Source organism: Mobula hypostoma, chromosome 1 (genome assembly GCF_963921235.1).
Source record: "Mobula hypostoma chromosome 1, sMobHyp1.1, whole genome shotgun sequence".
Taxonomy (NCBI): domain Eukaryota; kingdom Metazoa; phylum Chordata; class Chondrichthyes; order Myliobatiformes; family Myliobatidae; genus Mobula; species Mobula hypostoma.
In genome coordinates this window covers 49,854,160-49,880,855 of record NC_086097.1, presented here as the reverse complement: position 1 = coordinate 49,880,855, position 26,696 = coordinate 49,854,160, and the positions used below count along the sequence as shown (strand labels likewise).

General features: G+C 40.9%; 1 protein-coding gene across 5 annotated transcripts in view; it reads right to left on the bottom strand.

Annotated features, from left to right (window-relative positions):
- The window catches only part of cep170ba (centrosomal protein 170Ba), a 64,905-nt gene extending 48,197 nt beyond the window's left edge, over positions 1–16,708 (bottom strand). For 2 of the 5 annotated variants that reach the window (XM_063048291.1, XM_063048309.1), the window contains exons 1-7: positions 15,386–16,702; positions 14,313–14,441; positions 13,860–14,003; positions 7,163–7,252; positions 6,772–6,850; positions 406–464; positions 182–323 (exon numbers count right to left, since the gene is read on the bottom strand). In XM_063048291.1, the coding sequence (XP_062904361.1) occupies positions 182–323; positions 406–464; positions 6,772–6,850; positions 7,163–7,252; positions 13,860–13,964 (475 nt within the window). In that variant the 5' untranslated portion in view covers positions 13,965–14,003; positions 14,313–14,441; positions 15,386–16,702. Of the gene's footprint in view, positions 1–181; positions 324–405; positions 465–6,771; positions 6,851–7,162; positions 7,253–13,859; positions 14,004–14,312; positions 14,442–15,385 lie in introns of all 5 variants that reach the window. The other 3 variants (XM_063048318.1, XM_063048300.1, XM_063048327.1) reach the window with 3 other exon arrangements.
- Positions 16,709–26,696: the final 9,988 nt, after the last annotated feature.

Genomic DNA, 26,696 nt, shown 5'->3' with positions numbered 1-26,696 from the left:
AGTAAACCTCATGATCCTTTCCTATAGAAAACATTTTGAAATTGAGTGGATTACAACATCTCATCTATTTCAATCCACCCAAAGTTTTAAAGCAATAAATGTAATATTGTTATATTAACAACTAGTACAGAAGGGAGGAGTGACATCTATTACATTGCCAAAGAATAACAAATACGCACACCTTTCTTTTCAGTCTTTTCAAGATTTTGCCTTGGCGACTCCAATTTTGTACTTGAGTGGTCCTGCACGATATCAGATGGTTCCACTTTCTTATCTTCTGCTGCTTTCACGTGTATCTGAAACTGACTGGTGTATTTCTCATGCTATCAAGGCACAAAAGAAAAAAAGATGAGTTTGCATTTTTTTCCTTCTTTTTGATTTTTATGATGGCTGAGTTCTACTTACCTTTAGGGCTTCTTCAGGAACTCTGTGAGTACTTTTTTCCAACATATACATGTTAGAATGTGAAATTTGTTAAGGAAGAAAAATTATAAAAATACTTCAAGAAAGAGCCAATCTAGCTCCTTTTGCTCTTGCAATTTAATTAAACACATCTCCAAATCTTGGAAACAAGTACTTTCCTAAAAGGTTTATTCAAAATTGACACTGCTGCTCACTTCACCAAGTACGCAGTCCCTAAGGTTTGCCTTCTCATGGAATAATACTTTTTAGAGCATAAGACATAGTAGTAGAATTAGGTCATTTGGCCCATTGAGTCAGTCATGGCTAATCCCTTTTATCCCTTCCTTAGCCCAATTCCCTGGCCTTCTCCCCATAACCTTTGATGCCATGACCAATCAAGAACCTATCAATCTCCACCTTAAATACACCCAATGACCTGGCCTCCACAGCTGCCTGTGGTAACAAATTCCACAAATTCACCACCCTCTGGTTAAAGAAATTTCTCCGCATCAGTTTTAAATTGACGCCCCTCTAACCTGAGGCTGTGCCCTCTTCTCCTGTGTTACGAGAATATACATAAAGTTAAGATGTTTGCTGGCCTGTGTTAGCATCAGTGACATCAGCAAGTGGTCTGCCACCTGCCCTCAGGGGAAGGAGAGATAAGGAACAATGGAGCAGCGTCTGGAGATGTGTAATGAAGGGACGTGGGAGAGAGAGCTGTCTGGAGCGGCTCCCCCTTTGAACCCTGAACTGTTTGAAGTGGTGGACAGGCGATACCCCAGCAGGGGGATAAAAAGGGACAGGTTCGCTAAGGCGACACACGCCACCCGAGGTAACGAGACCCTGGAAGCGGTGCGCCTCTCACGAGTGGGTGAGAAGTACCAGACAACGACCAGGGTGGAAAGGTACGATCAGCGGGAACCCTGTGTGTCCGCCCTTGCCTGGGTGCCGGGTTCACTGCAGAGGATCAACTGCATCTGGAGGAGGGGTCACAGTTGGTGACCTCAGGTGACATCACCAAGGACCCGCCCAAAAGTTGCTTGTGAGCAATCTCGCCGGTCTGTGAGTGAAGCCGTTCTCAATGATCAGTTGTTCCTGTTCTATCTCTCTCTTCCCTCAAGTTGTCCATCGCCATGGCAACGATTACTGCGAACTGAACTACTAACTGGACTGAACTTTGAGTCACTTTGAAATTTGGTCATTTACTCCTAGACAACGATAGAGCTTGATTGATGCTGTTATCTTAATTCTGTGCACATGTGTGTTTATCATCGCTGAACTGTTGCATTTATTATCCTTTCGATTACTGTGTTGCTTGTTTCTTTAATAAAACTTTCTTAGTTCTAGTACTCCAGACTCCAACTGAGTGATCTATTTCTGCTGGTTTGGCAACCCAGTTACGGGGTACGTAACACCTGGTCTCCCCCACCATGGAAAACATACTTTTCACATCTACTCTGTTTAGGCCTTTCAGCATTTGAAAGGTTTCAATGAGATCCCCCCCTCATCCTTCTAAATTCCAGCAAGTACAGACCCATCGAATGTTCCTCGTATGATAACCCTTTAATTCCCAGAATCATCCTTGTGAACCTCCTCTAAACCCTCTCCAACACCAGCACGTCTTTTCTTAGATAAGAAGCCCAAAGCTCTTCACAATACTCAAGGTGAGGCTTCACTGGTGCCTTATAAAGCCTCAGCATCACATCCCAGCTCTTATATTCTAGACCTCTTGAAATGAATGCTCACATTGCATATCCCTTTGCATGTCAGATTTTTGGATTTTCTCCCCGTATAGAAAGTAGTCTGCACATTTATTTCTTCTGCCAAAACACATGACCATGCATTTTCCAACATTGTACTTCATTTGCCACTTTCTTTTCCACTCTCCTAATCTGTCTAAGTCCTTCTGAAGCCTTCACGTTTCTTCAACACCACCCACCCCTCCACTAATCTTCGTATCATTAGCAAACTTGGCAACAAAGCTATCTATTCTGTCACCTAAATCATTGATATATAGCATAAAAAGAAGTGGCTCAAACACAGACCCCTGTGGAACACCACTTGTCACTGGCAGCCAACTCGAAAAGGATCCTTCTATTTCCAGTTGCTGCCTCCTACCAATCAGTCTAACCATGCCAGTAATACCATGGGCTCTTAACTTGGTAAGCAGCTTCATTTCTGGCACCTTACCAAAGGCCTCCTGAAAATCCAAATATACAACATTCACTGCATTACTTTTATCTATTTTATGTGTAATCCCCTCAAAGAAGTCCAATAGGTTCATCAGGCAAGATTTTCCCTTCAGGAAACCATGTTGATTTTGTTCTATATTGTCCTGTGTCATCAAGTACTCCATAAACTCATCCTTAACAATTGACTCCAACACCTTCCCAACCACTGAAGTTGGGCTAACTAGTTTATAATTTCCTTTCTGCTGCCTCCCTCCTTTCTTAAAGAGTGGAGTTACATTTGCAGTTTTCCACTCCTGTGGTACCACGGCACAGTCCAATGATTCTTGAGAGATCATTACTAATGGCTCCATAATCTCCATTGCTACCTCATTCAGAACCCTCGGATGGGTCTGGGTGACTTATGTACCCTTAGGTCTTCCAGTTTTTTGAACACCTTCTCTGTAATAGTAACTGCACCACTTCCGATCCCTCTGATACAATGTGCAACCTGGGACATTCAGCTCCCAACTACTACCATTCTTCAGCCACAATTCAGTGATGGCCACCACATCATAGTGTAAAAAGATCATCCACCTTATTTCATATAATCTGCGCACTGATATAACAGTTTGAGTACTGTATTTGCTACCCTTCTTGATTCTGCATCCCTAATGCACTGATAATCACCCTGTTGGCTGCAATTCTGTCTTATCATCTGCCTGCCTTTCCTGACCATCTGACTGCACATTATCTTTGCTGTTTTACCATCCATCCAATCCTGAGTCCCTTCACTCTGGTTCCCATCCCCCTGGCAATTTAGTTTAAACACTCCTCAACAGCTCCAACAAACCTGTTTGCAAGGATATTGGTACCCCTCGGGTTCAGATGCAACCTGTCCCTTTTGTACAAGTTATAACTCCCCCAGAAGAGATCCCAATGATCCAAGAACATGAAGCCCTGGACTAATTTCTCAGCCTTGCATTTATCTGCCAAATCATCCTGTTTCTACCTTCACTGGCACGTGGCATAGGTAGAAATCCATAAATCACTATCCTGGAGATCCCACTCTTCAGCTTTCTGCTTAGTTCTCTAAATTCTCTCTTCAGGATCTCTTTGCTTTTCCTTCCTATGTCATTGGTACCAATATGGCACAACAGCACTATACTTTCTTATAAGATTGTGTAGATTAAGCTTGTCACCAAAAACTTCGCTAAATTTCTATGGATGCTCAGAAGATGGTATGAAACTCCAATGCCCAGGAACAGAAAAGGCTACAGAAAGTGGTGGATGCCATCCAGTTCATCACAGCAAAGTCCTCTTTACTAATGAGTACATTTACGTGGAACGCTGCTATAAAAAGCAGCATCCATCATCGAAGACCTCCACCATCCAGGCCATGCCCACTTCTCACTGCTACCATCAGGCAGGAGATATATTCTAGTCCCACACCACTGGATTCAGGAACAGTTATTACCCTATAACTATCAAACTCCTGAATTGGGATTGATAACTTCAATCACCTCTACTCTACAATGATTCTACAACCTACAAACTCACTTTCAAGGACACTACAACCCATGTTCTCGGCACTTTTATTATTTGCAGTTTGTCTTCTTTTGCACATTGGTTACTTGTCAGTCTTAGTTTGATAATGTGTATTTGTTCATAAAATTCTACTGTATTTCTTTTTTCCCTGCAAAAAAGTGAATCTCAAGATAGTATATGGTACCATACACACACTTTGATAATAAATTTACTTTGAACTTTCATTTGAAAGTGCAATATCAAAACAATGGCGCCAGCGAACAATGCTTCAAAAGGTGACACCCTCAAGATGGGTCACAAAGTGATTCTTTTCACTTCTTTTTATTTCAGATGTGGTTCTGCAACTACTAGAGCCCACAATCAACATTCTGGCAATGTGATTTCAGGCTGATCAGGCGATCTGGCATTTTTCTGTCTCCAAGAGTGTTCCACAAGGCTGCGACCACAGCATACAGCAAAGAGGCCAGGAAACCAGGAGCCCACGATCAACTCCATCTCTTGCCGATTAAAGCGCCAAAGAAGACTGAAATCATTGAGTGGAGTAGAAGGTGAGAAAGTGTTCAGCGCCATCTACAGCCTCTCACTCGCTGCTGCCAGACCCCAAGGTGTCTGCGTATAACAATCTCTTGCTCTCTCATTCGCTGCTCACGGAGGAAGGTCCTCGTGTTCGAGTGATCTCCCTCTCCCTCGACGCTGTCAGTGGATTATGCTAGATCAAGGTGTAATTGATGTGGATTGTAGGTTTGCACTCTAATTCTGGTTTATGATGTGTTCTAGTTTTGGTGGCTCTTTTTTTGTTATTACTCTTGGGCGATTTTTGAATCAGGGTGGCTTGCATATAATGAACACTGAGCTGAATATTTGATTTTGTTTTTGCTCCTTCTTTTGTTGTCATTTGTATGCTTTGTTTTGCGTGTGGTGGGGTGGGGGGGTTTGATGTTTGATGTTTTTCTTTGAACAGGTTAGTTCCACGGTTCTTTGTTTTGTGACTGTGGGAAAGACAAATTTTAGTGTTGTATTATGCATATATACTTTGATAATAAATGTACTTTGAATCCTTGAACCTAGTTGGCACTCTGGAATACAACCACATTATAACATGGGCTGAAAATGGCAGATCCGGAATTTAATGCAGACATGTGTGAGGTTTTGCTCTTTGGTAGGACTAACCGGGATATGTCTAACACAGTGAATGGTAGGGCACTGAGGAGTGTATGAGAACAAAGGGATCTGGTTATACAGGTCCATAATTCATTGGAAGTGGTGTCACAGATAGATAGGGTTGAAAGAAAACTTTTGGCACGTTGGCCTTCATGAATCAAAATATTGAGTTAAGGAGATGATGTTATGTTGAAGTTGTACAAGACATTGGTGAGGCCTAATTTGGAGTATTGTGTGCAGTTTTGGTCACCTTCCTACAGGAAACACGTTTGAAAGAGCACAGAGAAAATTTATGTTGCTGGGTCTGAGAGAAGAAGACTGAGAAGAGATTTGATGCTGGTATACAAAATTATGAGGGGCATAGATAGGGTAAGTGCAAGCAAGCTTTTTCCACTGAGATTGGGTGGGACTACAACCAGAGGTCATGGGTTAAGGGAAAAAGATGAGAAGTTTAGGGGAAACAAGAGGAGAAACTTCTTCACTCAGAGTGTCATCAGAGTGTGGAATGAGCTGCCAGCACAAGTGGTTCATGTGAGCTCGGTTTCAACATTTAATAGAGTTTTGGATAGGTTCGTGAATAGTCAGGGTATGGAAGGCTATGGTCCCAGTGCAGGTCGATAGGGAGTAGGCAGTTTAAATTATTTCGACATGGACTAGATGGGCCAAAGGACCGGTTTCTATGCTGACTTCGCTTTGACTCTAATATTGTCCACTTCAGTCTGCTGTTGAAGAAGTATTCATGTAAGGTATAAAATTACTGCTTTTTTTTTCACTTTCCTGTAAACAAAGATTATCTCATTGGAAATCTGTTACATTAAAAGGCATTTCCATGAGTACTTCTTAAAGCTACATGCATGATGGTTTCGAAAACCTGTACCACAACATTATACACCTCAGTAGTCTATCCTCACAATCTCAAACCTTCAAATTGTCAGACATTTGCGGTACATGCTCATTAACACTTAAGATTACTATTCCCAGGTTAAGTGTTCTCATTCCATGATATTGACCATTTCTCCCCATGAAATAACCTCACTGAATACATGAAGTCTTTTCAAAAATATACAGAAGACCATTACCTTTTTCGCATAATTTTATATTCACATTTAGAAAACTTGCTGATTGCTGTTGTAAAGACAAAGAATATGTCATATAGTCCACCTCATCCTTCATACAAGGCATGTAATCTTTATTCATTTGCACCCCAATGCTCTGAATATGCCTTACTTTTGCATTGTTATTACAGTCAAGAGACTGCTTATGGACTTTGATACTCAAGCTGCATTCAGAATTGATCTGGCGAGGTAACAATTCACATTCAGCTTCCACGTTTGACAGAAGGCAAGCTTCTCCTTTCTTATGCATAACAGAACAAAATTGCACTCACTTCTACAGGATTAATCTCACCACAGCACTGTACATCAAAACTTCCACACTGGCAACTATAAATCCAATAAGAGCTTCAAAGGTGGATTAGATTAAGAAAGGATATCATATCCAAATCGAACGGTGTCATTCACTTTTAGTGTTACGTAAATTTGGTCAGGAATCCTTACATCATTTACAAATGTCTGCAAAGAGAAATTTAAGTACAATATTACAAGTGCACGAGAAGTGTTCAAATGCAAAGGAAAGGTTAAGACACTTCTTTCAATATGGCTAAAAATTAACAGTAACTTTAGTAAATAATTAATGTCTCAGTTTTTAAAAAGGCAGAATTTCAAACCAAAACTGTATCATGGAACCTTTTGATTGAAGAGCACATGCTTACCATGATTTGAATTTCATCTTAGTAAAATTAAATATTTTTCTGAGCCAGTGAACTGTATTAACATGAAAATACTTATGGTGTAAAACAATGACTCTATTGTTTTCCTACATACCCCATTTAGACTTCCAAGGTCCTTTACCCGATGCTCATCTGCTGCTGTGTCATAGTTGATTACTGCATGCTGCTTGTCTACACTGCGAGACTGGGAGAACATGTATAATGAATTTTAGGCGGTCAGAGGGAAATAGCTATTTCCAGTATTGTGCTAATTGGTTCCAATTTAGCACGTTTCTTATTGTATTATAAGTAACTCATAACACATAGGACAGTAATGGCATCATATAAACATCGACATACACAAATTGCTGGAGGAACTCAGCAGGCCAGGCAACATCTATGGAAAAGAGTACAGTTGACGTTTTGGGCCAAGACCCTTTATCAAGATTGGTCTCGGCCCGAAATGTCGACTATCCTCTTTCCATATATGCTGCCTGTCCTGCTGAGTTCCTCCAGCATTTTGAGTGTGTTGCTTGCATTTCCAGCATCTGAAGATTTTCTCTTGTTTGTATAGGTACATTGAATTTCATATCTATATTAAACAGATTCTACTTAACAGCAAAAGCCACTCTAGGCTGGATGCTAGTAACATTTAAAACAATGATTCTGAAGTCATGAAAGGCTCCACATAAATGTAAGTTTCTTTTCCCTTTATTCAACCAATATGTTTCAATCAAACAACAGGAATTCTGCAGATGCTGGAAATTCAAGCAACACACATCAAAGTTGCTGGTGAACGCAGCAGGCCAGGCAGCATCTGTAGGAAGAGGTGCAGTCGACGTTTCAGGCCGAGACCCTTCGTCAGGACTAACTGAAGGAAGAGTGAGTAAGAGATTTGAAAGTTGGAGGGGGAGGGGGAGATCCAAAATGATAGGAGAAGACAAGAGGGGGAGGGATAGAGCCAAGAGCTGGACAGGTGATAGGCAAAAGGGGATACGAGAGGATCATGGGACAGGAGGTCCGGGAAGAAAGACAAAGTGGGGGGGGGACCCAGAGGATGGGCAAGAGGTATATTCAGAGGGACAGAGGGAGAAAAAGGAGAGTGAGAGAAAGAATGTGTGCATAAAAATGAGTAACAGATGGGGTACGAGGGGGAGGTGGGGCCTTAGCGGATACGAGGGGGAGGTGGGGCCTTAGCTGATATGGCCTCCTCTACTGTAAAGATGAAGCCGGCCTCCTCTACTGTAAAGATGAAGCCACACTCAGGTTGGAGGAACAACACCTTATATTCCGTCTGGGTAGCCTCCAACCTGATGGCATGAACATCGACTTCTCTAACTTCCGCTAAGGCCCCACCTCCCCCTCGTACCCCATCTGTTACTCATTTTTATGCACACATTCTTTCTCTCACTCTCCTTTTTCTCCCTCTGTCCCTCTGAATATACCTCTTGCCCATCCTCTGGGTCCCCCCCCCCTGTCTTTCTTCCCGGACCTCCTGTCCCATGATCCTCTCGTATCCCCTTTTGCCTATCACCTGTCCAGCTCTTGGCTCCATCCCTCCCCCTCTTGTCTTCTCCTATCATTTTGGATCTCCCCCTCCCCCTCCAACTTTCAAATCCCTTACTCACTCTTCCTTCAGTTAGTCCTGACGAAGGGTCTCGGCCTGAAACGTCGACTGCACCTCTTCCTACAGATGCTGCCTGGCCTGCTGCGTTCACCAGCAACTTTGATGTGTGTTGTTTCAATCAAAGTTGGGGGGTGGGTGATGTGACAAAGCAAGCAAGGATACAATGAGGAAAAAAAGGAAAAAGGCAAGGGAAAGCTGACACAGATGGAAAGAGAAATCAGATTGGGAGAATAGAGACAATGAATGGTTAAAAAGGAGGGAGAGACTAAGAAAACTTAATTAGGGCAGGAAACAGCAGCTGGCAGATGAAACAAGGAAAGAAAAGGAAGAATACAGAAACACACAATGAATGGGATAAGGAAGGTAGTTGTGGAGGTGAAAATTCTTTTACAGTTCAACTATTCCAGGATTTCAGAAAGAATACAAGTAAAAACCAGAACAATAAAAAAACAGTCAAATTAGTTTATGGTGACAGGCTAAATGATGGCCATTTCAGGCCTTCCTTCAATATGCAGTTTCATGAAGTTATCCAAAATTCTATGCTTTTCCAGCTTTAACTGTCTCTGAACCCTACTGGGGATGAAAGTTTCATACATTTGATATTCGTAGTATTTTCTATTGATTTCTATTACCACTAAATATTTTCCACTTACAGATGCTATAGGGACCTATTTAAAATTAATAGTCATGTTGTTGTTTGCTCTGTTGATTTTATAATTATTAAAGAGTTTTGCATTGAAAGAGAGAAAACACTGAAAACACTCAGCAGTTCAGGAAGCATCTGTGGAAAAAGAAATGCATCAAAAAATATTTGAGATCAAAAACCCTTCAATCTACATTATTTCATTCTACAGGTGTCATCTGGTTGCTAAGAATCTGCAGCATTTTCTATTTTTATTTAAGATTCTCAAAATAAAAAGACTTGATTTTCCAAATCCGGGCGATTTGCTACCTAGATGGTGAGAAATTACTAAAACACTGCACTGCATCTCCTCCCACTGAACATCAACAACCACTAGCATTTCATGCACAACTTAAAAATAATATGTTCAAGGGACAATGTGTAAAACTAAAGCATTTAATTCGAATTACATGAAAAATTATCAAAGGTGAAATAAATTGGCATCAATTGCTTTCTGGAAATATAATTTCTCTTTCATTGGTTGTGAGTACAACTAGCAAGACTAGCATTTAATTCTCAACCAGACTTGGGCAAGCATGGTGCCTTTTTTGAACTACCTCAGTCCTAACAGTGAAGACGCACTCCAGTACTGCCATGGAGGGAGCAACCTATTCTTGTAGGATAGGCAGACATACCGAATTCCATAGAACTGGACCACAGCAGAATAAGATATTTTATGTCATTTCATTATCATATTCAATTCAATATTAAAGAGCACATCCTCTAGCTTAGAATGAAGAGCAGTGGTAAGCATTCACAGCTTTTATTTGTGATAGTACACAAATTCATTGTGAAGCAACAAATAAGGTTTGCATGGTTTTGTTGAATATATACCAAGTAGCAGCAAAGAGCAATAGAATCTGGAACCTACACTGTCAAAGTGAGGGCTAAAATGAAATATGTCCAACAAGTTGGTTGCTCTACTTGGCCCCAAGCCAGCCTGGAAGAGCAATTTCATCATTACCATTTTATTTCTTACACCAACCATTCTTGTGAGATTGTTGTTTGGAGCTGTTGAGCAACTCCCATTAGAAATTTAATCCAGACTGCTCAAACCCGTTTTTTTTTGGACTTTCCTGACAAGGAGAAGCATTAGCTTTTAATCGCACTGGTTCAGGCTGAATTTTATTTTAAGTTCCTTAAAAGAATAATTCTTTGTGCTAAAATGTACCCCAAAGTGACAGCTACATTTAAATCGCACATTTTATAAATAGGTCTAACATGCTAAATACTAGTTTAAACATCTTTTTTAATGCTTAAATAAAAGATGTCAAGGTCTCCAGCTTTTCCCAGCACCTTAATCTGCTTTAGGTTCCTTCCACTGGTAATGTTTGGTATGTTAATATATTAATTTTACTGTAATAACCAGTAGTTTAAGACTGACTGAATTTATTTATTAAGAAGGAAGTGCAATTAAATATTCAAAGTTACAGAACCACCTCAGGATAATGACTGTATACATTGATGTCAATCATTAACATTGAATTGATTCAATTCCTAACAACATACTGACTATCCTTCATTCCAGCTGGATCGAAATATTAAAAATATGAAAAAGTTGCAGTCAAATCTAGACCTTGTACAGATAAATAAATTTAAGACAGCTAAAGAAGACCAATTGAAAAAATATTTTGGTACAGTTTCCAAGATATAACACAAATAACCTTTCCGAAACATTAGGAACAGAGTAATTAGTTGGAGAAAACAACTGAATAAAATCCATACTAGTAAGGAAATACGACAGTGCTGCAGTTAACAAAACGTTATGACCCCGGTTCAAATCTGCCAGTGCCTTTAAGGAGTTTATATGTTCTCCCAGTGACTGTGTGGGTTTCCTGCAGGTATTCCAGTTTCTTCCCACATTCCAAAGATGTACAGGTTAGGGTTAGTTGTTCAATGGGTTTAATTGGACTACTCAGACTCATTGGGCCACAAGGCCTGTTACCATGCTAAAAAAGTTCCCTCATCCCAGTAACTGATATAAGACCAAGCAAGAACATCCCACACACAGCACTCACATCCATCAACATCTTCATGTAAGCACACATGTACTCAAAGTACACACAAGCCGTGGACATTGAGGAAAGAATCAAGGCTTGCAGCATTGTCCGGACCAGATGAAAAAATGGGCTGAGTAATTGCAGATGGAATTTAATGCAGACAAAGGTGAGGTGTTGCACTTTGGGAGGACAATCCAGGGTAGGACTTGCACAATGAATGTGCACTGTCGGGCACTGAGGAGTGTGGTGGAACAGGGGGATTTAGAAGTAAAGATACATAATTCATTGAAAGTGGAGGTACAATTAGTTAAGGTTGTAAACAGGCCCTTGTAAATCAAAGTACTGAGTACAGGAATTGGGTGTTAGTTTGAAGTTGTAGAATCAGAATCAGGTTTAATATTTATTTATCCATATACAGTGTGGGGTAGGCCCTTCTAGCCCTTCAAGCTGCACTGCCCAGCAACCCCTGATTTAACCCCAGCCTGATCACAAAACTATTTACAAGGACCAATTAACTTACCACCAGGTATGTCTTTGGACTGTGGGAGAAAACCAGAGCACCCGGTGGAAACCCATGCGGTCATGCGGAGAACATGCCAACTTCTTACAGACAGCAGTGGGAATTGAACCTGGGTCACTGGTACTGTAAAGCATTGTGTTAACCACTATGCTACTGTACACATTGTGAAATATGTTTTGCGGCAGCAGTACACTGCAATACATAATTTTAAAATCTATGATATACCTGTATATACACTCATAAACACATTTACACATACATACATAAACACACATATACATAATTTTGTTCTCACTCCTTATGGATGGTATGTATGTGTATTTTTCCCTCAATCTCGAGTCCTCTACCAGAGGCCTGGGAGCTTGAGGGTTCGACGCAGTATCCTTGCTGTTCCTAGTAGTGTGCTCTTCTGGACCAATATCTCAGGTGTCGTTCCCAGGGTTTGTTGGAGCCACTCTCCCAGTCCAGGTGTCACAGCTCCAAGTGCTCCTATCACCACTCGGATTACTCTGGCTTTAACTGTCCACATCCTTTCTATCTGCTCTTTCAAGCCTTGGTATTTCTCCAGCTTCTCATATTCTTTCTTTCTGATGTTACTGTCATTCTGGATTGCCACATCTTTTACTATTGCTTTCTTCTGTTCCTTCTCCAGTATTACTATGTCTGGTTGGTTGGCCAGTAACAGCTTATCAGTCCATATTTGGAAGTCCCAGCATATTTACCTCTGTCCTTCTACACAACCTTCTTGTGTGTTTCCCATTTGGACTTGGGAGTGTTCAACCCATACTCGATGCATATGTTCCTGTACACAATTGGTCTCACCGTCTTTTTTTTGCTCTCTTTTTGCACTACATATATAAATAATAAGTAAGTGGTACAAAAAGAGAGCAAAAAAACCATTGATGAGTATTCTGTGCAGTTTTAGTCACCTATCTACAGGAAAGATATCAATAAGATTGAAAGAATATAGAGAAAGTTTACAGGGATGTTACTGGAACTACCGGACTTGAGTTATAGGGGAAGACTGAAGAGGTTAGGACTTTATTCCCTGGACTGCAGGAGAATGAGGGGAGATTTGTTAGAGATTTACAACATTTGGGGGGGGGGAACCACAGATAGGCTTAATGTAAGCAGGGTTACATAATCTTCACTCGGTAAGCAGTGCGAGTGTGGAACAAGTTGATAGTGGCAGATTCAATTTCAACATTTAGGAGAAGTTTAGATAAATATATGGACACAATATATGGTCCATCGTGCAAATGCGTATGGTCCAGGTGCAAATCGATGGGAGTAACAGGCTAAATGGCCTAAATGGGCTTGTTTCTGTGCTGTAGTACTTTATGAAAATCATTATAATGCTTTTGACCAAATCCTGCATTATGTATGAGAATGCAAGGACCAAACATCATTATATTAGCACAAAAACCTAAAACTATAATTTTACTTTTCCTTAACTACAGATCTCAGTCAGGTATGCAAAGATAACTCAGCACTGATTTCTCATTACCTGACATTTCTGTCAGCAAAAACAACCAAAAGTTATAAATGAACTAAAGGCACAGTGAAAATATTTCCAAAATTCTTTATTCTCAACTGAAAAGGAAAGGTTTAAGACTAGCAAAATTCAAGAAAATTATGAGCCAGAACTGTAATTTTCATGTATGTGGAACAACTGGATGAAGTGCTAAATTAAATCTTTTCCTAAGGTAATAACATAAAGGAAAACAAAAGAGCGCAAGGCCAAGGATTAGAACACACCTCTTTGTACCACTGGCTAACATCTGGGAATAAGTCTCTATCGAGATGTACTCTTGCCAGTGAGTGGTACAGGAATATCCAGGAATGAGTTAACAGCAAAAAAAAACAATAACCTTACAGTCCCAATGAGAATACAATCTTCCACTGCTTTCCTGTTGTATATTTGTTCTCTCTCTATAGATAATTTATTTGTGAATAGGTCAACTCACAGTTAAAATTAGTTACCTGAAGCATTAGTTCACAATCTTCTCGCCCAACAAAAATCATTTCTTTCGGGAGTCGGTGGCGAGAGCCACAGCTGCTCACCAGGAACCACGAAGTAACACTCATTCTTGGTGTTTTGGCACCTAATTTCCACAATTCAACATGCTAAAACAAGTACAACAGATTTGATTAATAAGTTGTAGTATTTTTTCTCTTAAAATTTATTTTAAAATAAAAATTGGAGTAAAGGGGGAGAAAAAATGTTATTTTTGTGTAATGCAAGATTGATCAATAATTAAAACAATGATTTTTTAATTAATATTTCACTAAGTACTATAAACTAAATTCAATCATTAAAAATCAATCTTCACAAGTCCTCTAAGCTCTCATATTATTTAGTCAAATATGATATTAACAAGTGAAACACATACAATTATAACAAGATGGAAAGATTTGATATCTGGGAATAATTACATGCACACAATTCTCTTCCAGGGTCTTGAAATACTTAAGAGCATAGAGCTGATTATTGTCTTGAAACTAATCTTGGATATCCAGTCAGTCATGCAGTATTTTCCAGTTTGGTTGCTTAGGAAGGCAAGGCTGAAGGAAAGAAAGAAGACAATTTTCAGCACGTTTTGTAACAAAGATAATGTAATGAACACTGAGTACTGGTGACTCCTATTTTAACTATTGCACTGAAATCATACAGCGCATTCAAACCACGAAAGTAGGTCGCCCTCTCCAGTTTCCACCCATCTTTTTCTGTTATTCGCCACATGTCACCAAAATAAAACCAGCAAAAGCAGACAGAAAACTGCAAATCCACCAAATTTGCTAAGGCTCCTCGAAAAAATTCGCGACACGAATTGCATGTTATATTGGTAAAACAAACTATTTTTAAGCTACAGTTTTAAAGATAATAGCGGGACCGAAATTTAAACTGCACAAAAATTGGAAGCTGCCTCGCTGAATGAAAACATTAACCGAAACAATATCGAAGGGAACCCACGTCTCTGTGAACCTGCAAAATCTATGATCCTCCACAATTTATATAATCCTAGCGCAATTAGTATTTCTCTTCATTCATTTAGGAAATCTGGGCTGTTTCAAAAATGAAAAGGGAAAACATCCAAGCCTTCCTCTTTGATCGTCGCCTTTTCCTCACGACCATCTGTCATTAAATATTAAAACAATATGATCTACGAGCAGAACAATGAACTAGGCTCCAGACAACTAGGATTAGAATGAAACATCTGAATGGAAATCCCTCACTGAAAGATGTGACGATTCGGAAAGGCCGAGAGCTCGCCACCACCCAGCCCAGCCTATGACAGGTGATGGCCAACGCGAGGCCGATGCCGCGCCTCCCGCCCCGGGCCCGCAGCCTCTCCGATCGGCCGCTTCCCCGACTCGGCAGCCGCCGCCCGCCCTGGTACCGGCGGCGACAACGCGACTGTCTGCCGCGCTAGGCCGAACCTGCCCGGAGAATCGGCTGCTCCCGCCTGGAGGCACAACCGCAGTCCAGCAGCGAGAGCCACTCTCACCTTCAGTCGGAGACAGCGCCGAGCTCTACCGGGAAGCTCAGGTGCCGCGCCGCCGCCGCCGCCTCATCTCCCGGCTGCCTTGCTCCCTTCCCACCCCCGCCGCCAACACCAGGTTCCTGACGTCAGCCGCCACCTGACAACGCTCTCTCTATCTGGGACTGGGAGAGGGAAGGTGACCGGCCTGGGCTCCACCACAGTACACGGAGCTTCCTCTCTGGAGAAAGCTTGAACCAAATCTAACTTTACCTGGCATGCAAGGTGAACCGACACAACGCCGTAGAACGTGGTCTGTCCAATATTTGGAGCGCATCGATCAAATTGCATGGAAAATTCTATTATCCTGCCTGTACACTTAGACTTTACCCTTCAATCTGTACTTTATTACGCTGGAAGATATCGCTACGCCCCTATACAGTTTTATGGATATTACTCTGGCTACTTTTCTTCAGTTCAGCAACCAAAATTTGCATTAGTAATAAAAGAACAGCCAAAGACACTGTTTGCCAGCAGACTTAACTGGGGGACGAATTATAAACGTTTATCTTTCCAAGACTGTGGATAAAGTCAACATGAGGAGTTGAAGATTATGCCTAAAAGCACTGAAGTAAGTGCAAATACGGGGAATCCGGGACCGAACTGGAAAAGCGAGATCTATCGGCACATAAGAAGATAATAGGTTGAGCGTTCTGTTGTTAACTCCCTGATGTTAAGAAGAGTTGTGCAAATATTGCATTTAACCATTTTATCAGCGTTCGAAACAGGAGAATAAATTTCTGCAATCGCATTTCGTGTTTCCATGCACATGTCTGAGTTGTGCCTCATCTCCGCTATAACTATTTACCAATTTGAACTCAAATAATCTAAGTATGTCTAACAACGTGAAAATTTAACTAATATTTTTGTTACATGGATTATTGCTAATAGTAAACACAAGAGATTCTTCAGATGCTGGGAATTTTGAGCAACGCAAACAAAACGCTGAAGGAATTTAGCAAATCAGCCTGCATCGATGGAGGGGAATAAAAGTCGACGCTTCTGACCGCTACCTTTACCAGGACTGGGAAGGAAGGGGGTGTGGTAAACCATGTATATATGTTGTAACTCGGTTAACTGTCTGGACGCACCCCTCTGCTGACTGCCCCTGTGGCTCCTCCCACAGAATCCTGTATAAAGGTGTTCGTCTTGCCCCTCCCCCTCAGTCCGGGGGCAGACACTCACTGTGGGGGTCGTATTGTACAGCGAATAAAAGCCTTTCAGTATTTTACCAAACCTCAGTCTTTTGGAGTAATTGAAGGTGCTTCAGGGGGCAGACGCTAGAATAAGGCGGGGCGGGGAGCAGAAGGAGTACAAGCTGGTAGGTGATAGGTGAAACCAAGTGAGGGGAGGGTAGAGGGATGAAGTAAGACGCTGGGAGATGATAGGTGAAAGAAATAAATAGCTGAAGGAGGGGGAATCTGACAAGAGGACAGTGGACATTTAACAAGGGGAGGTGATGAGAACGTAAGAAGGTGTGAGAAGCTAACCAGGCTGGGGAATAGAAACAGAGAAGCGGGAAGCGGGAAGGGGAGAGATTACCGGAAGGTAGAGAAATCGATGTTCATGCAATGAGGTTGGAAGCTACCCAGATATGAGCTGTTCTTCCACCAACCTGAGTTTGGTCTCATCGTGGAAGTAGAGGAGTCCATAGACAGACACGGGAATGGGAAGTCGAATCGAAATGGGTGCCCACTGGGAGATTCTGCCTTTTGCGAAGCACAGAGCAGAGGCGCTCGATTAATAAATAGTTCTAGTGTACGTACATTATTTCAGACGATAGGTGTTTAATATAAAATATTATCAGCTCTTTGATTTCTAACATTACGGAACTATTTAAATAACAATTCGTACTTAATTTTAAAAATATTAGATCAGCCCTATTACGGAGTCCAGTCGCCGGTGTGAAATCCCATAACAAGGTGGGAAGTGGAGCGTGTTCCCACCCTGCAAACGGGACGGGGATATGCGCCTGTGCTCTTACAGTTTAGCGTGCTCTAAAGCAGTCAAACTTTAGATTTCTGGCACTCCTGTGTGAAAGAGCCAAATATACATATAATAATGACTTCCGTATTTTCTCTCATAATCGTACAGAACAGAGGTACCTCTGTTGAACCTTCTTTGTCTTATTTTAGACTGAACATTTGTCTTAAAATAAATCCTACCCTGAAATTAAATTTCCAAAAATTGTAGCGTACGTTATTCACTTGAGGTCACAACTTCAGAAAATTAGATGTGTGGCGAAGAATATGACCTCAAACACATACAAATTAAATTTGCGCTATAGACCTGCATATTATAAAATAGATGGGGAGCGAGGAGTGTGAGGTTGATACAGGGAAATGTACTTCCCGAAGTAAATAGAAACAAAGCCGAATTAAACAATGTATAATAAAATATTATTCATTTAAGAGACGCAGTACAATGATAAATAACCCCAATGTACAGTAAAATAACAACCATGCACGTAAAAATGCCTTAAAGCACGGGAGTTGTTTTTTTAAAAAAACTGCTTGTTAGTGGTAGTTTAGGACTTACTGGTTTGTTTGGGTAGCCACAGTTTCCTGTGGTGATGTCATGAAGTTTCACCTGGTAATGTATTAAAAAGGGAGAGTCATGTGTTACTGGAGAAGTGCGAGGTGTCTCATTCAGTGCCTAATTGCAGCACTCTTTCGAGAACACCACGTGGGAAGCAGAATCTCTAAAGCCAACATGTTTGATTTAAGTGACTTGAATCCCTGAACAGTCCCTGAACTGTTTTAATTTACTGTGAGTTAAAATATTTAGTTCAGATACTTTGAGACAAAAATGTTCAAACTGTTTTTGTGGGTAAATTAGTGTGACAGGAGAGGGAGAATATCTGAATTTTCCCAATCAGTCAATCTAACACCTCTTTTGGGGTAAGTGTTAGAATCAATAATGGAACTTGATACTGCAGTCACAAACATTCCAATTTATGATTTACAGAAAAAAGTTGAGTTTGGGATAATGAACAATAAATGCACTTTTTGATATTTTATAGAAAGCAGCACAAGGTATGCTGCAGGTATTTCATCTATTATTTAGTCTATTCTAAATATTTTCATCTATAAACTCTTCCAAATAATTTTGGAAAAATGAGCTGAGTACAAGCAGGCAAGGTGAAAACTATCTTAAGCTAAGGAATTAGCTCATATCACCTCAGTTTGAAGAGAGTTAGTTTGGAACAAACTTTGAAGAGAATACATAAATGTAATTAATAAAATTAGACAACTAATTGTGGAGAGAAAATTTAACTGCTGAATGTGAGCTATTAGATTTTTCAGATAGTGAGGAAAAGAATAAATATTTACTGAAAGTATATATTAATGATTTGGATGAGAATGTACGTGGCATGATTTGCAAGTCTGCAAGTGACACCAAAATTGGTGGTGTAGCAGTGAAGAATGTTGTCTAAGATTACAACGGGATCCGGATCAATTGGGGAAAGTGGGCAAAGGAATTTATTTCAGAAAAGAGTGAAGTTATGCATTTTTGAAATTTAAACAGAACAAGACATATACAGTGAACAAGAGGACCCTCGGGGAGAGTTGTGGAGCATAATCACCTGGAACTTTGATGTGTGTTGATACAAGTACGTAGTTCACTGAAGTTTTGACACAGGTTGGCAAAATAGTGGCGGCAGTTTGCAAGCATGTTTGCCTTTGTTACATGGAATACTGACTACAAGAGTTGGGAAGCCATGTTACATAGAAACATAGAAAATAAGTGCAGGAGTAGGCCATTCGGCCCTTCAAGCCTGCACTGCCATTCAGTATGATCATGGCTGATCATCCAACTCAGAACCCTGTACCTGCCTTCTCTCCATACCCCCGAACCCTTTAGCCACAAGGGCCATATCTAACTCCCTCTTAAATATAGCCAATGAACTAGCCTCAACTGTTTCCTGTGGCAGACAATTCCACAGATTCACCACTCTCTGTGTGAAGTAGTTTTTCCTCATCTCGGTCCTAAAAGACTTCCCCTGTATCCTTAAACTGTGACCCCTCATTCTGGACTTCCCCAACATCGGGAACAATCTTCCTGCATCTAGCCTGTCCAATCCCTTTAGAATTTTATACGTTTCAATAAGATCCCCCTCAATCTTCTAAATTCCAGCAAGTATATAAGCCTAGTCGATCCAGTCTTTCTTATAGTTACAGTTGTGTAGAACATTGAAAAGACTGCCCCTGGAATATTGGGTGCAGTTATGGTTTCCGTAATGTAGTTGGATAAGAGAGGGTACAGAAAAGATTTGCAAAGGTGTTACAGAGACAGGATGGCTTGAGTTTAGAAGGAGAGATTGGATATGCAAGGACTGTTTTCCCTGAAGCAAAGAGGCCAAGGTTTAAACATTCATAAGGCATACAATAATCGCATAACCACCTCATCTCTTGCTAACCACCGCTCTGATTGACTTTGCTCGAAGCATGTTATAGTTTTTGAAAAGCAATGTGACACTTCTGCATTTGGCGTATCATGAGAAATCTGGACTGAAGAAATCATGTTGTTTCTGGGCCTGGCCCACACATTATTGCCATTCGCTACCGTAGTACAGTGTTAGCTAGTATGATTCCCTTAGTCTAATCATACAGTGATGCAGTTCCTGTGACCTATTTCCTGTGAAATAGGGTATGGTGTTCAATGGGGTAAGGTTCAAAATCTGCCCTTTCAAGAGGTCTTGACTGCAATTGAAGGCTCCTTGAACATTTGAAGAGAATGTACTTTGATAAAGTGAATAAGAACTTGGCTTGTTTTCAATCACATTGTGAAAACTTTCAGAAACGGAAAACACTTCAAACATGTTTGTCAGCACTTCATAACAAAACAGTGATGGTTTGCTTGCTTCATGCAACTTTTCATTGCTCATTGTTAAATCTGAAAAGCCACATACAATTGGAGAAGAACTGATTCTGCCAACAGTAAGGGAGGTTCTGAGCACAGTTTTGCATAAGTTAACAAATTAAATAATTAAAGTGATTCCACTAAGCGGTGACTCTGTTCAAAGACAAATAGATGCAATGTCTGAGAATGCGGAAGACACATTGTGCAACATATTTAGGACAACAGAATTTGCTCTGGTGTTGGATAAGTCAACTTTGACAAGAAATGAATCTTTGTTTCTTGGTTATGTTCACTTCATAAAAGATGGTTCAAAAGTTGTTATTTGCAAGGTGGTAATAGGGATAAGCTCCTACTACCTATTAAATACTTCCAATAGCATGCATCTCAAATAGCCTCTGACAACCAAGTCCAGCTCCTGACCTTCATGTGTGGATTAGCTACTAAGCCCGGCAGAACCGTTACTACTGACAGAGGGGGCAAAGGCACATTACTGGCACTTTAAAACCAGTCACTTTGGACAGACGGAGCTCCCCAGCTGTGGTTGACAGCTTCCCTAGGAGAAGGAAATCTCTGATCTCAAACCTCCACTGCCTTGTGGCAGCGGGGAAGCCTTTGGGAGTAAACCCTGAATAATACGGAAGTTCAATACTGACTGGCAACTCCTGCAATGCATCTGGTGCCAAATTGTAGTGGATCTCCACAGTTCATTTTGGAGTCATCAGCTGTGTGGAGAGGAGAAGCCTGCTACATGGGCAACAGCTTGCTCTCCATATCGTATTGCCCTGGCTTGTGTATCACATAGACGGCTGGGACACAACATCCATAGTCGACCCTGACAAACAGAGGGGTTCAATTTGCAGGGGGACTAGAAAAAGATACAAATAGGGACGTCAATATTTTGGGCTTAATGAAATTATTTCCTTGAAACTGAAGATTAATTTGAATCTTATCAAAGTCAGATCAGTCATCTCCACATTTCTAAGTTAACCCTATTTAAGTGCAACATAGGCTATCACAAACTTTTCTAATTTCTGAACCTCTGAGCTGGAAGAGAAAGAAAGAATATCAGATGATGATCTTCAAGTATAATGTGTCCACCTGGGTGAGCTACATAAAGACATGTCAGAGAAGTTTCAGGATCATCACTTGGTCCAAATTCCAAATTGGGTAATAAATCCATTCATGAACACTTGTAATAAGGAATTAGCTGGAAGGATGGAGGAAGAACTGATCTCACTACAAAATGACTGATCTGAAGCCAAGGATTAAAAAAAAAATCATGTCAGGATTTTCAGTTCCAGAAAGAAATTTCTGAACACCAACCTGCACTGTAGAAAAAAGTCAAGATGTTCTTTATTGCCTTTCCAGCATCATATTCAGTGGAGCGCAGTTTCAGTGCAGTTGCCCAACTTCTTTCGAAGCAACAAAACAGCATGCAAGTTACTGAACGAGGAGATTTGAGACTCCTTCTGAGTGACAATCAGCCTGGTGTTGAGAAGCTGGTATCACTGCACCAAACCCACCATCTCATTGAAAGGTGACGAAGCGATGGACTGAGTAGTTGGTCTACTAATGTACACTCTAAAATTGTTGCTGAAAGTTTTTGCTGTAATTAAAGAAATAATTTTTGCAACTATTTATCACTGCATTGAATTTGCAGTTTCTATTTTCTTTCACTGTGCATTGTAAATCAAAATTCTCTATAGTTTTTACGTAATGGCCAGAAAGGAGAGTGGTCTGGGAGCCAAGGGGGCAGTAATTCAAAAACTTGAGAACCAATTTTAGAGGGCTATGGATAAAATGTAGGCCAACATGGTCAACTGAAGGGCCCACTCCCTTGCTGTAACTCATTCTAAGTGATGATTATGAGTTGTAGTAGGTGTTACATTTTAGTGTCAATTTTGCAACATATATATTTTGTTTTACATTGCAATTTTTAAATTCATTCTCTGACCATACATTACAAATTTTAATTTTAGATAGCTGGTTATTAATTGGTTTCCAAATCACTGTATATGCTAAAAGTATTCTTTCAACAGCTAGGCCTGGGATTTTGGAATTTCCGTGGGACCAGTGAGCTCGTTAAACGCTAATGCAGTTCTATGAGCAATAGGGCAGCATATCAGCAAAATGCTATTGCAGCGCCAGCAACCTGCGTTCTATTCCTGTTGCTGCCTGTAAGGAGTCTGTATGTTCTCCCTGTGACTGCATGGGTTTCCTCCAGGTGCTCTGGTTTCCTCCCACATTCCAAAGACGTACGAGTGACTAGGTTAATTGGTCACGAAGGTGTAATTGGGCAGGGTGAACTTGTTGGACCGGAAGGGCCTGTTTGTTGCCCTGGTGTAAATTAAGAATACTAAAAACATTCTCTTCTAAGAAACGTTATATCAAATATCTGTTTGTCTGTATGTTATCAATCATTTTGACTTATCGCTAACTAATAAACATCTAAGAGTCTTTTTTACTGAAACGGAGACATCTCTTTCTCCCTTATTGGAGGGAGGGAGGGAGGGAGAGGGAGAGAGAGAGAGAGAGAGAGAGAGAGACTGTGATATGTCGAATGCTGAGTGAACAATATAGTCTTTGCAGTACTGCGAGTCTGTGTCTTTACTGTTGCTTTTGCTCACGCTTGAGTGCTCGCTGACAGGTGCCGATGCTTTTTTTTGCCGGTGGAGGAAGAGGGGATTGTGCTTGCTGCCGCTTACGCGCGGGAGGGAGGGGAGCTGGGGGAGACTTTGGGATTCTAATATTTAACTGTCGTTCATTCTTTGGGGCACTCCTCTTTTCGTGGATGGTTGCAAAGAAAAAGCATTTCAGGATGTATATTGTATACATTTCTCTGACATTAAATGTACCTTTGAAACCTTTAAAATAGTATAAACAATTTAGTAGTTAACAACCCTTTAAAATGAGGATTAGTAGTAATATCATTAGCTTTCTCCGTCTTCTGTGCTTGTAAAAGAGAAGTTGAATTAATGTTTAACAGATTAAATTATCAATGTCCGGTTTGAGATTGGATAAATATGACATCACCACTGAATATGTTTTCAATTCATGCTACACTGAATACATATATAATGGAGCATTTAACCTGTGTAGGAATAAGTAAATTTGAGATTGTAGGGACAATGCAATAGACATAACACATCCTAATGTACAGTATAATCTTCACAAAATCAAAACACTGCAGATGTTGGTTATTCTGGATTCCCAGATGGTCTGCTGCCTCCCGGTGTCAAGGTCAGGGTCATCTCAGATTGAGTCTTTAGCATTCTTAAATGGGAGGGTGAGGAACCAGAGGTTGTGGTCCATGTAGATACCAATGATTTAGATAGGATGAGTGGCAAGGTTCTACAAAATGAGTTCAGGGAGTTATGTGCTAACTTAAAGGTTAGAACCTCCAGAGTTGTGATCTCAGGATTGCTACCCATGCCACGTGGTAGTGAGGCCAGAAACAGGAAGATCATACAGTTGAACACGTGGCTAAGGAGTTAGGGAAGGAGGGAGGGCATAGGATTTTTGTATCATTGGCCACTCTTCCAGGGAAAGTGGGACCTGTACGGAAGAGACAGTTGGCACCTGAACTGGAGGGGTCTAATATCCCAGTGGGAAAGTTTGCTAGCGCGGCACTGGGGGAAGGGGGGGGTTTAAACTAGAGTTTCAGGGGAATGGGAACTAGAGTGCCTGAACAGATAGTGGAAAGGTTGTGAATACAGATGTTTATAAGACTTCAGACAAAGTCAGGAATCAAAAGGTTGAGCATGGTGCAAATAATGTCCTGAGCTGCATATGTTTCAATGCAAGAAGTATCGTAGGAAAGGTAGGTGAGCTCAGGGCATGGAATTATGATATGTAGTTACTGTATCAGTGAGACTTAGTTACAGGAGGGGCAGGACTGGCAGCTGTATATTCCAGGGTTCTGTTGTTTTAGATGTGACAGAGTAGGAAGGATTAAAAGAGGAAGGGTGGCCTCACTAGTCAGGGAATTATCATGACAGTGCTCAGTCAGGACAGACTGGAGAACTCATCTAGTGCGTCTTTATGGGTGGAACTGAGGAATAAGAAAGATATGACCCCATTAATGGGGTTATATTATAAACCACCCAACAGTCTGTGGGATTTAGAGGAACAAATCTGTAGAGATTCGCAGACTGTTGCAAGAAACATAGGTTGTGAAAGTAGCAACATACAGAAATTGCTGGAGGAATTCATCAGGCCAGGCAGCATCTAGGAAAAGAGTACAGGCTATGTTTTGGGCTGAAATGTCGACTATACTCTTTTCCTAGATGCTACCTGGCCTGCTGAGTTCCTCCAGCACTTTGTGTGTGTTGCTCAGATTTCCAGCATCTGCAGATTTTCTCTTGTTTGAGATTGTTATAGTAGGTGATTTTATCTTTCTACATATTGATTGGGACTTCCATACTGCCAAAGGACTAGATGCAACAGAGTTTGTCAAATGTGTTCAGGAGTGTTTCCTTAATCAGGTCATAGAAGTCCCAATGAGAGTGTGTGCAATACTTGATCTCCTAATAGGGAATGAGACAGGGTAGGTGACAGAAGTTTGTGTAGGGGAACATTTTACATCTAGTGATCATAATATCATTAGTTTCAAAGTAAATATGGAAAAAGATAGGTCTGCTATATAGGTTGAGATTCTAAATTGGAGAAAACCCTATTTTGATGGTATAGGAAAGGCTCTGACAAGCTGTTTTCTGGCAAAGGTGTACTTGGGAGGCCTTCAAAAGTGTAATTTTGGGAGTACAAAGTTTATATGAGCCTGTCAGACTAAAAGGTAAAGATAACATGCTTATGGAACTTTGGGTTTTGAGGCTCTGGTTAAGAAAAAAAAGGTGCTTAGTAGGTATAGGCAGGTAGGAACAAATGAGGTGCTTATGGAGTATAATAAATGCAAGAGAACACTTAAGAAAGAAATCAGGAAGGCTAAAAGACGACATGAGGTTGCCGTAGCTGACAAGGTGAAGTAGTTCTTAAGAGCAAAAAGATTGCAAGGCACAAAATTGGTCCTCTGGAGAATCAGAATGGAGCCATAAGAAATGGGGGAGATCGTAAATAGATTTTTTTTTCTTTTGTACTTACTCAAGAGATGGACTTAGTCCATAGAAGTGAGGCAAAGCAGCAGCGAGTTCATGGACCCTTTAGAGATTACAGTGTTTTCTGTCTGGAGGCAAATTAGGATGGATAAATCCCCAGACAAAGTGTTCCCTTGGATCCTGCAGGGGCTCTAGCAGAAATATTTAAATCATCCTTAGTGACAAGTAGGGTACCAGAGGATTGGAGGATAGCCAATGTTCTGCTGTTTAAGAGAACCTCTAAAAATAAACCAGGAAATTATAAGCCGGTGAGCCTGACATCAGCAGTGGGAAAGTTTTTGCAAGGTATTCTAAGGAACCAGACGTGAGTACATGGATAGACATGGACTGATTAGGGATAGTCAGCATGGCTTTGTGCATCTAACCAAGAGTTTTTTGAGGAAGTTACCAGGAATGTTGATGAAGGCAAGGCAGTAGATGTTGTTTACGTGGACTTTAGCAAGGCACTTAACAAAGTCCCATTAGGAGGTTGAAGGTTCAGTTGCTTGGCATTCAAGATGGGGAAGTAAATTGGCTTTTTGGGAGAAGCCAGAGAGTGGTAGTAGATGGTTGTCTCTCTGACTGGAGGTCTGTGACCTCCAATTTTGTGGGTGTAGTGGACAGCAAGAAAGACTATCAGAGCTTGCAGCGAGATCTGGACTAGTTAGAAAAATCGACTGAAAAATAGCAGATGCAATTTAATGTAGATAAGTGTGAGGTGTCACACTTCAGTAGGATCAACCAGGGTAGGTCTTACACAGTGAATGGTGCGGCACTGGGGAGTGTGGTAGAACAAAGGGATCTTGGAATACAGGTCCATAATTTTTTGAAAGTAGTGTCACAAGTAGATAGGGTCGTAAAGAATGCTTTTGTCACATTGACCTTCTTAAATCAAAGTATTGACAGGAGATGGGATGTTATGTTGAAGTTGTATGAGACGCTGGTGAGGCCTAATTTGGAGTATTGTGCGCAGTTTTGGTCACCTACCTACAGGAAAGATGCAAGTAAGGTTGAAAGAGTACAGAGAAAATTTACAAAGATTCTGCTGGAGGACCTTAGTTATAAGATTGAATAGGTTAGGACTTCATTCCTTGGAAGATGAAGATTGAGGGGAGATTTGCGAGAGGTATACAAAATTATTGCCTTTCAGAAGTCCAACCCTCCATCCCCATGGTGAAAAGTGGAAATGGGTAATGCTGGCCAACAGCTCTGGTGAAGCAGTACAATGGATACAGTGGAGTACAGAAACATTGAGCTCCAATTATACCATCGACTTGAGTGATGGGGAAGGAAGGTCACCAATGGCCTTTGCTCCACTGGGACCT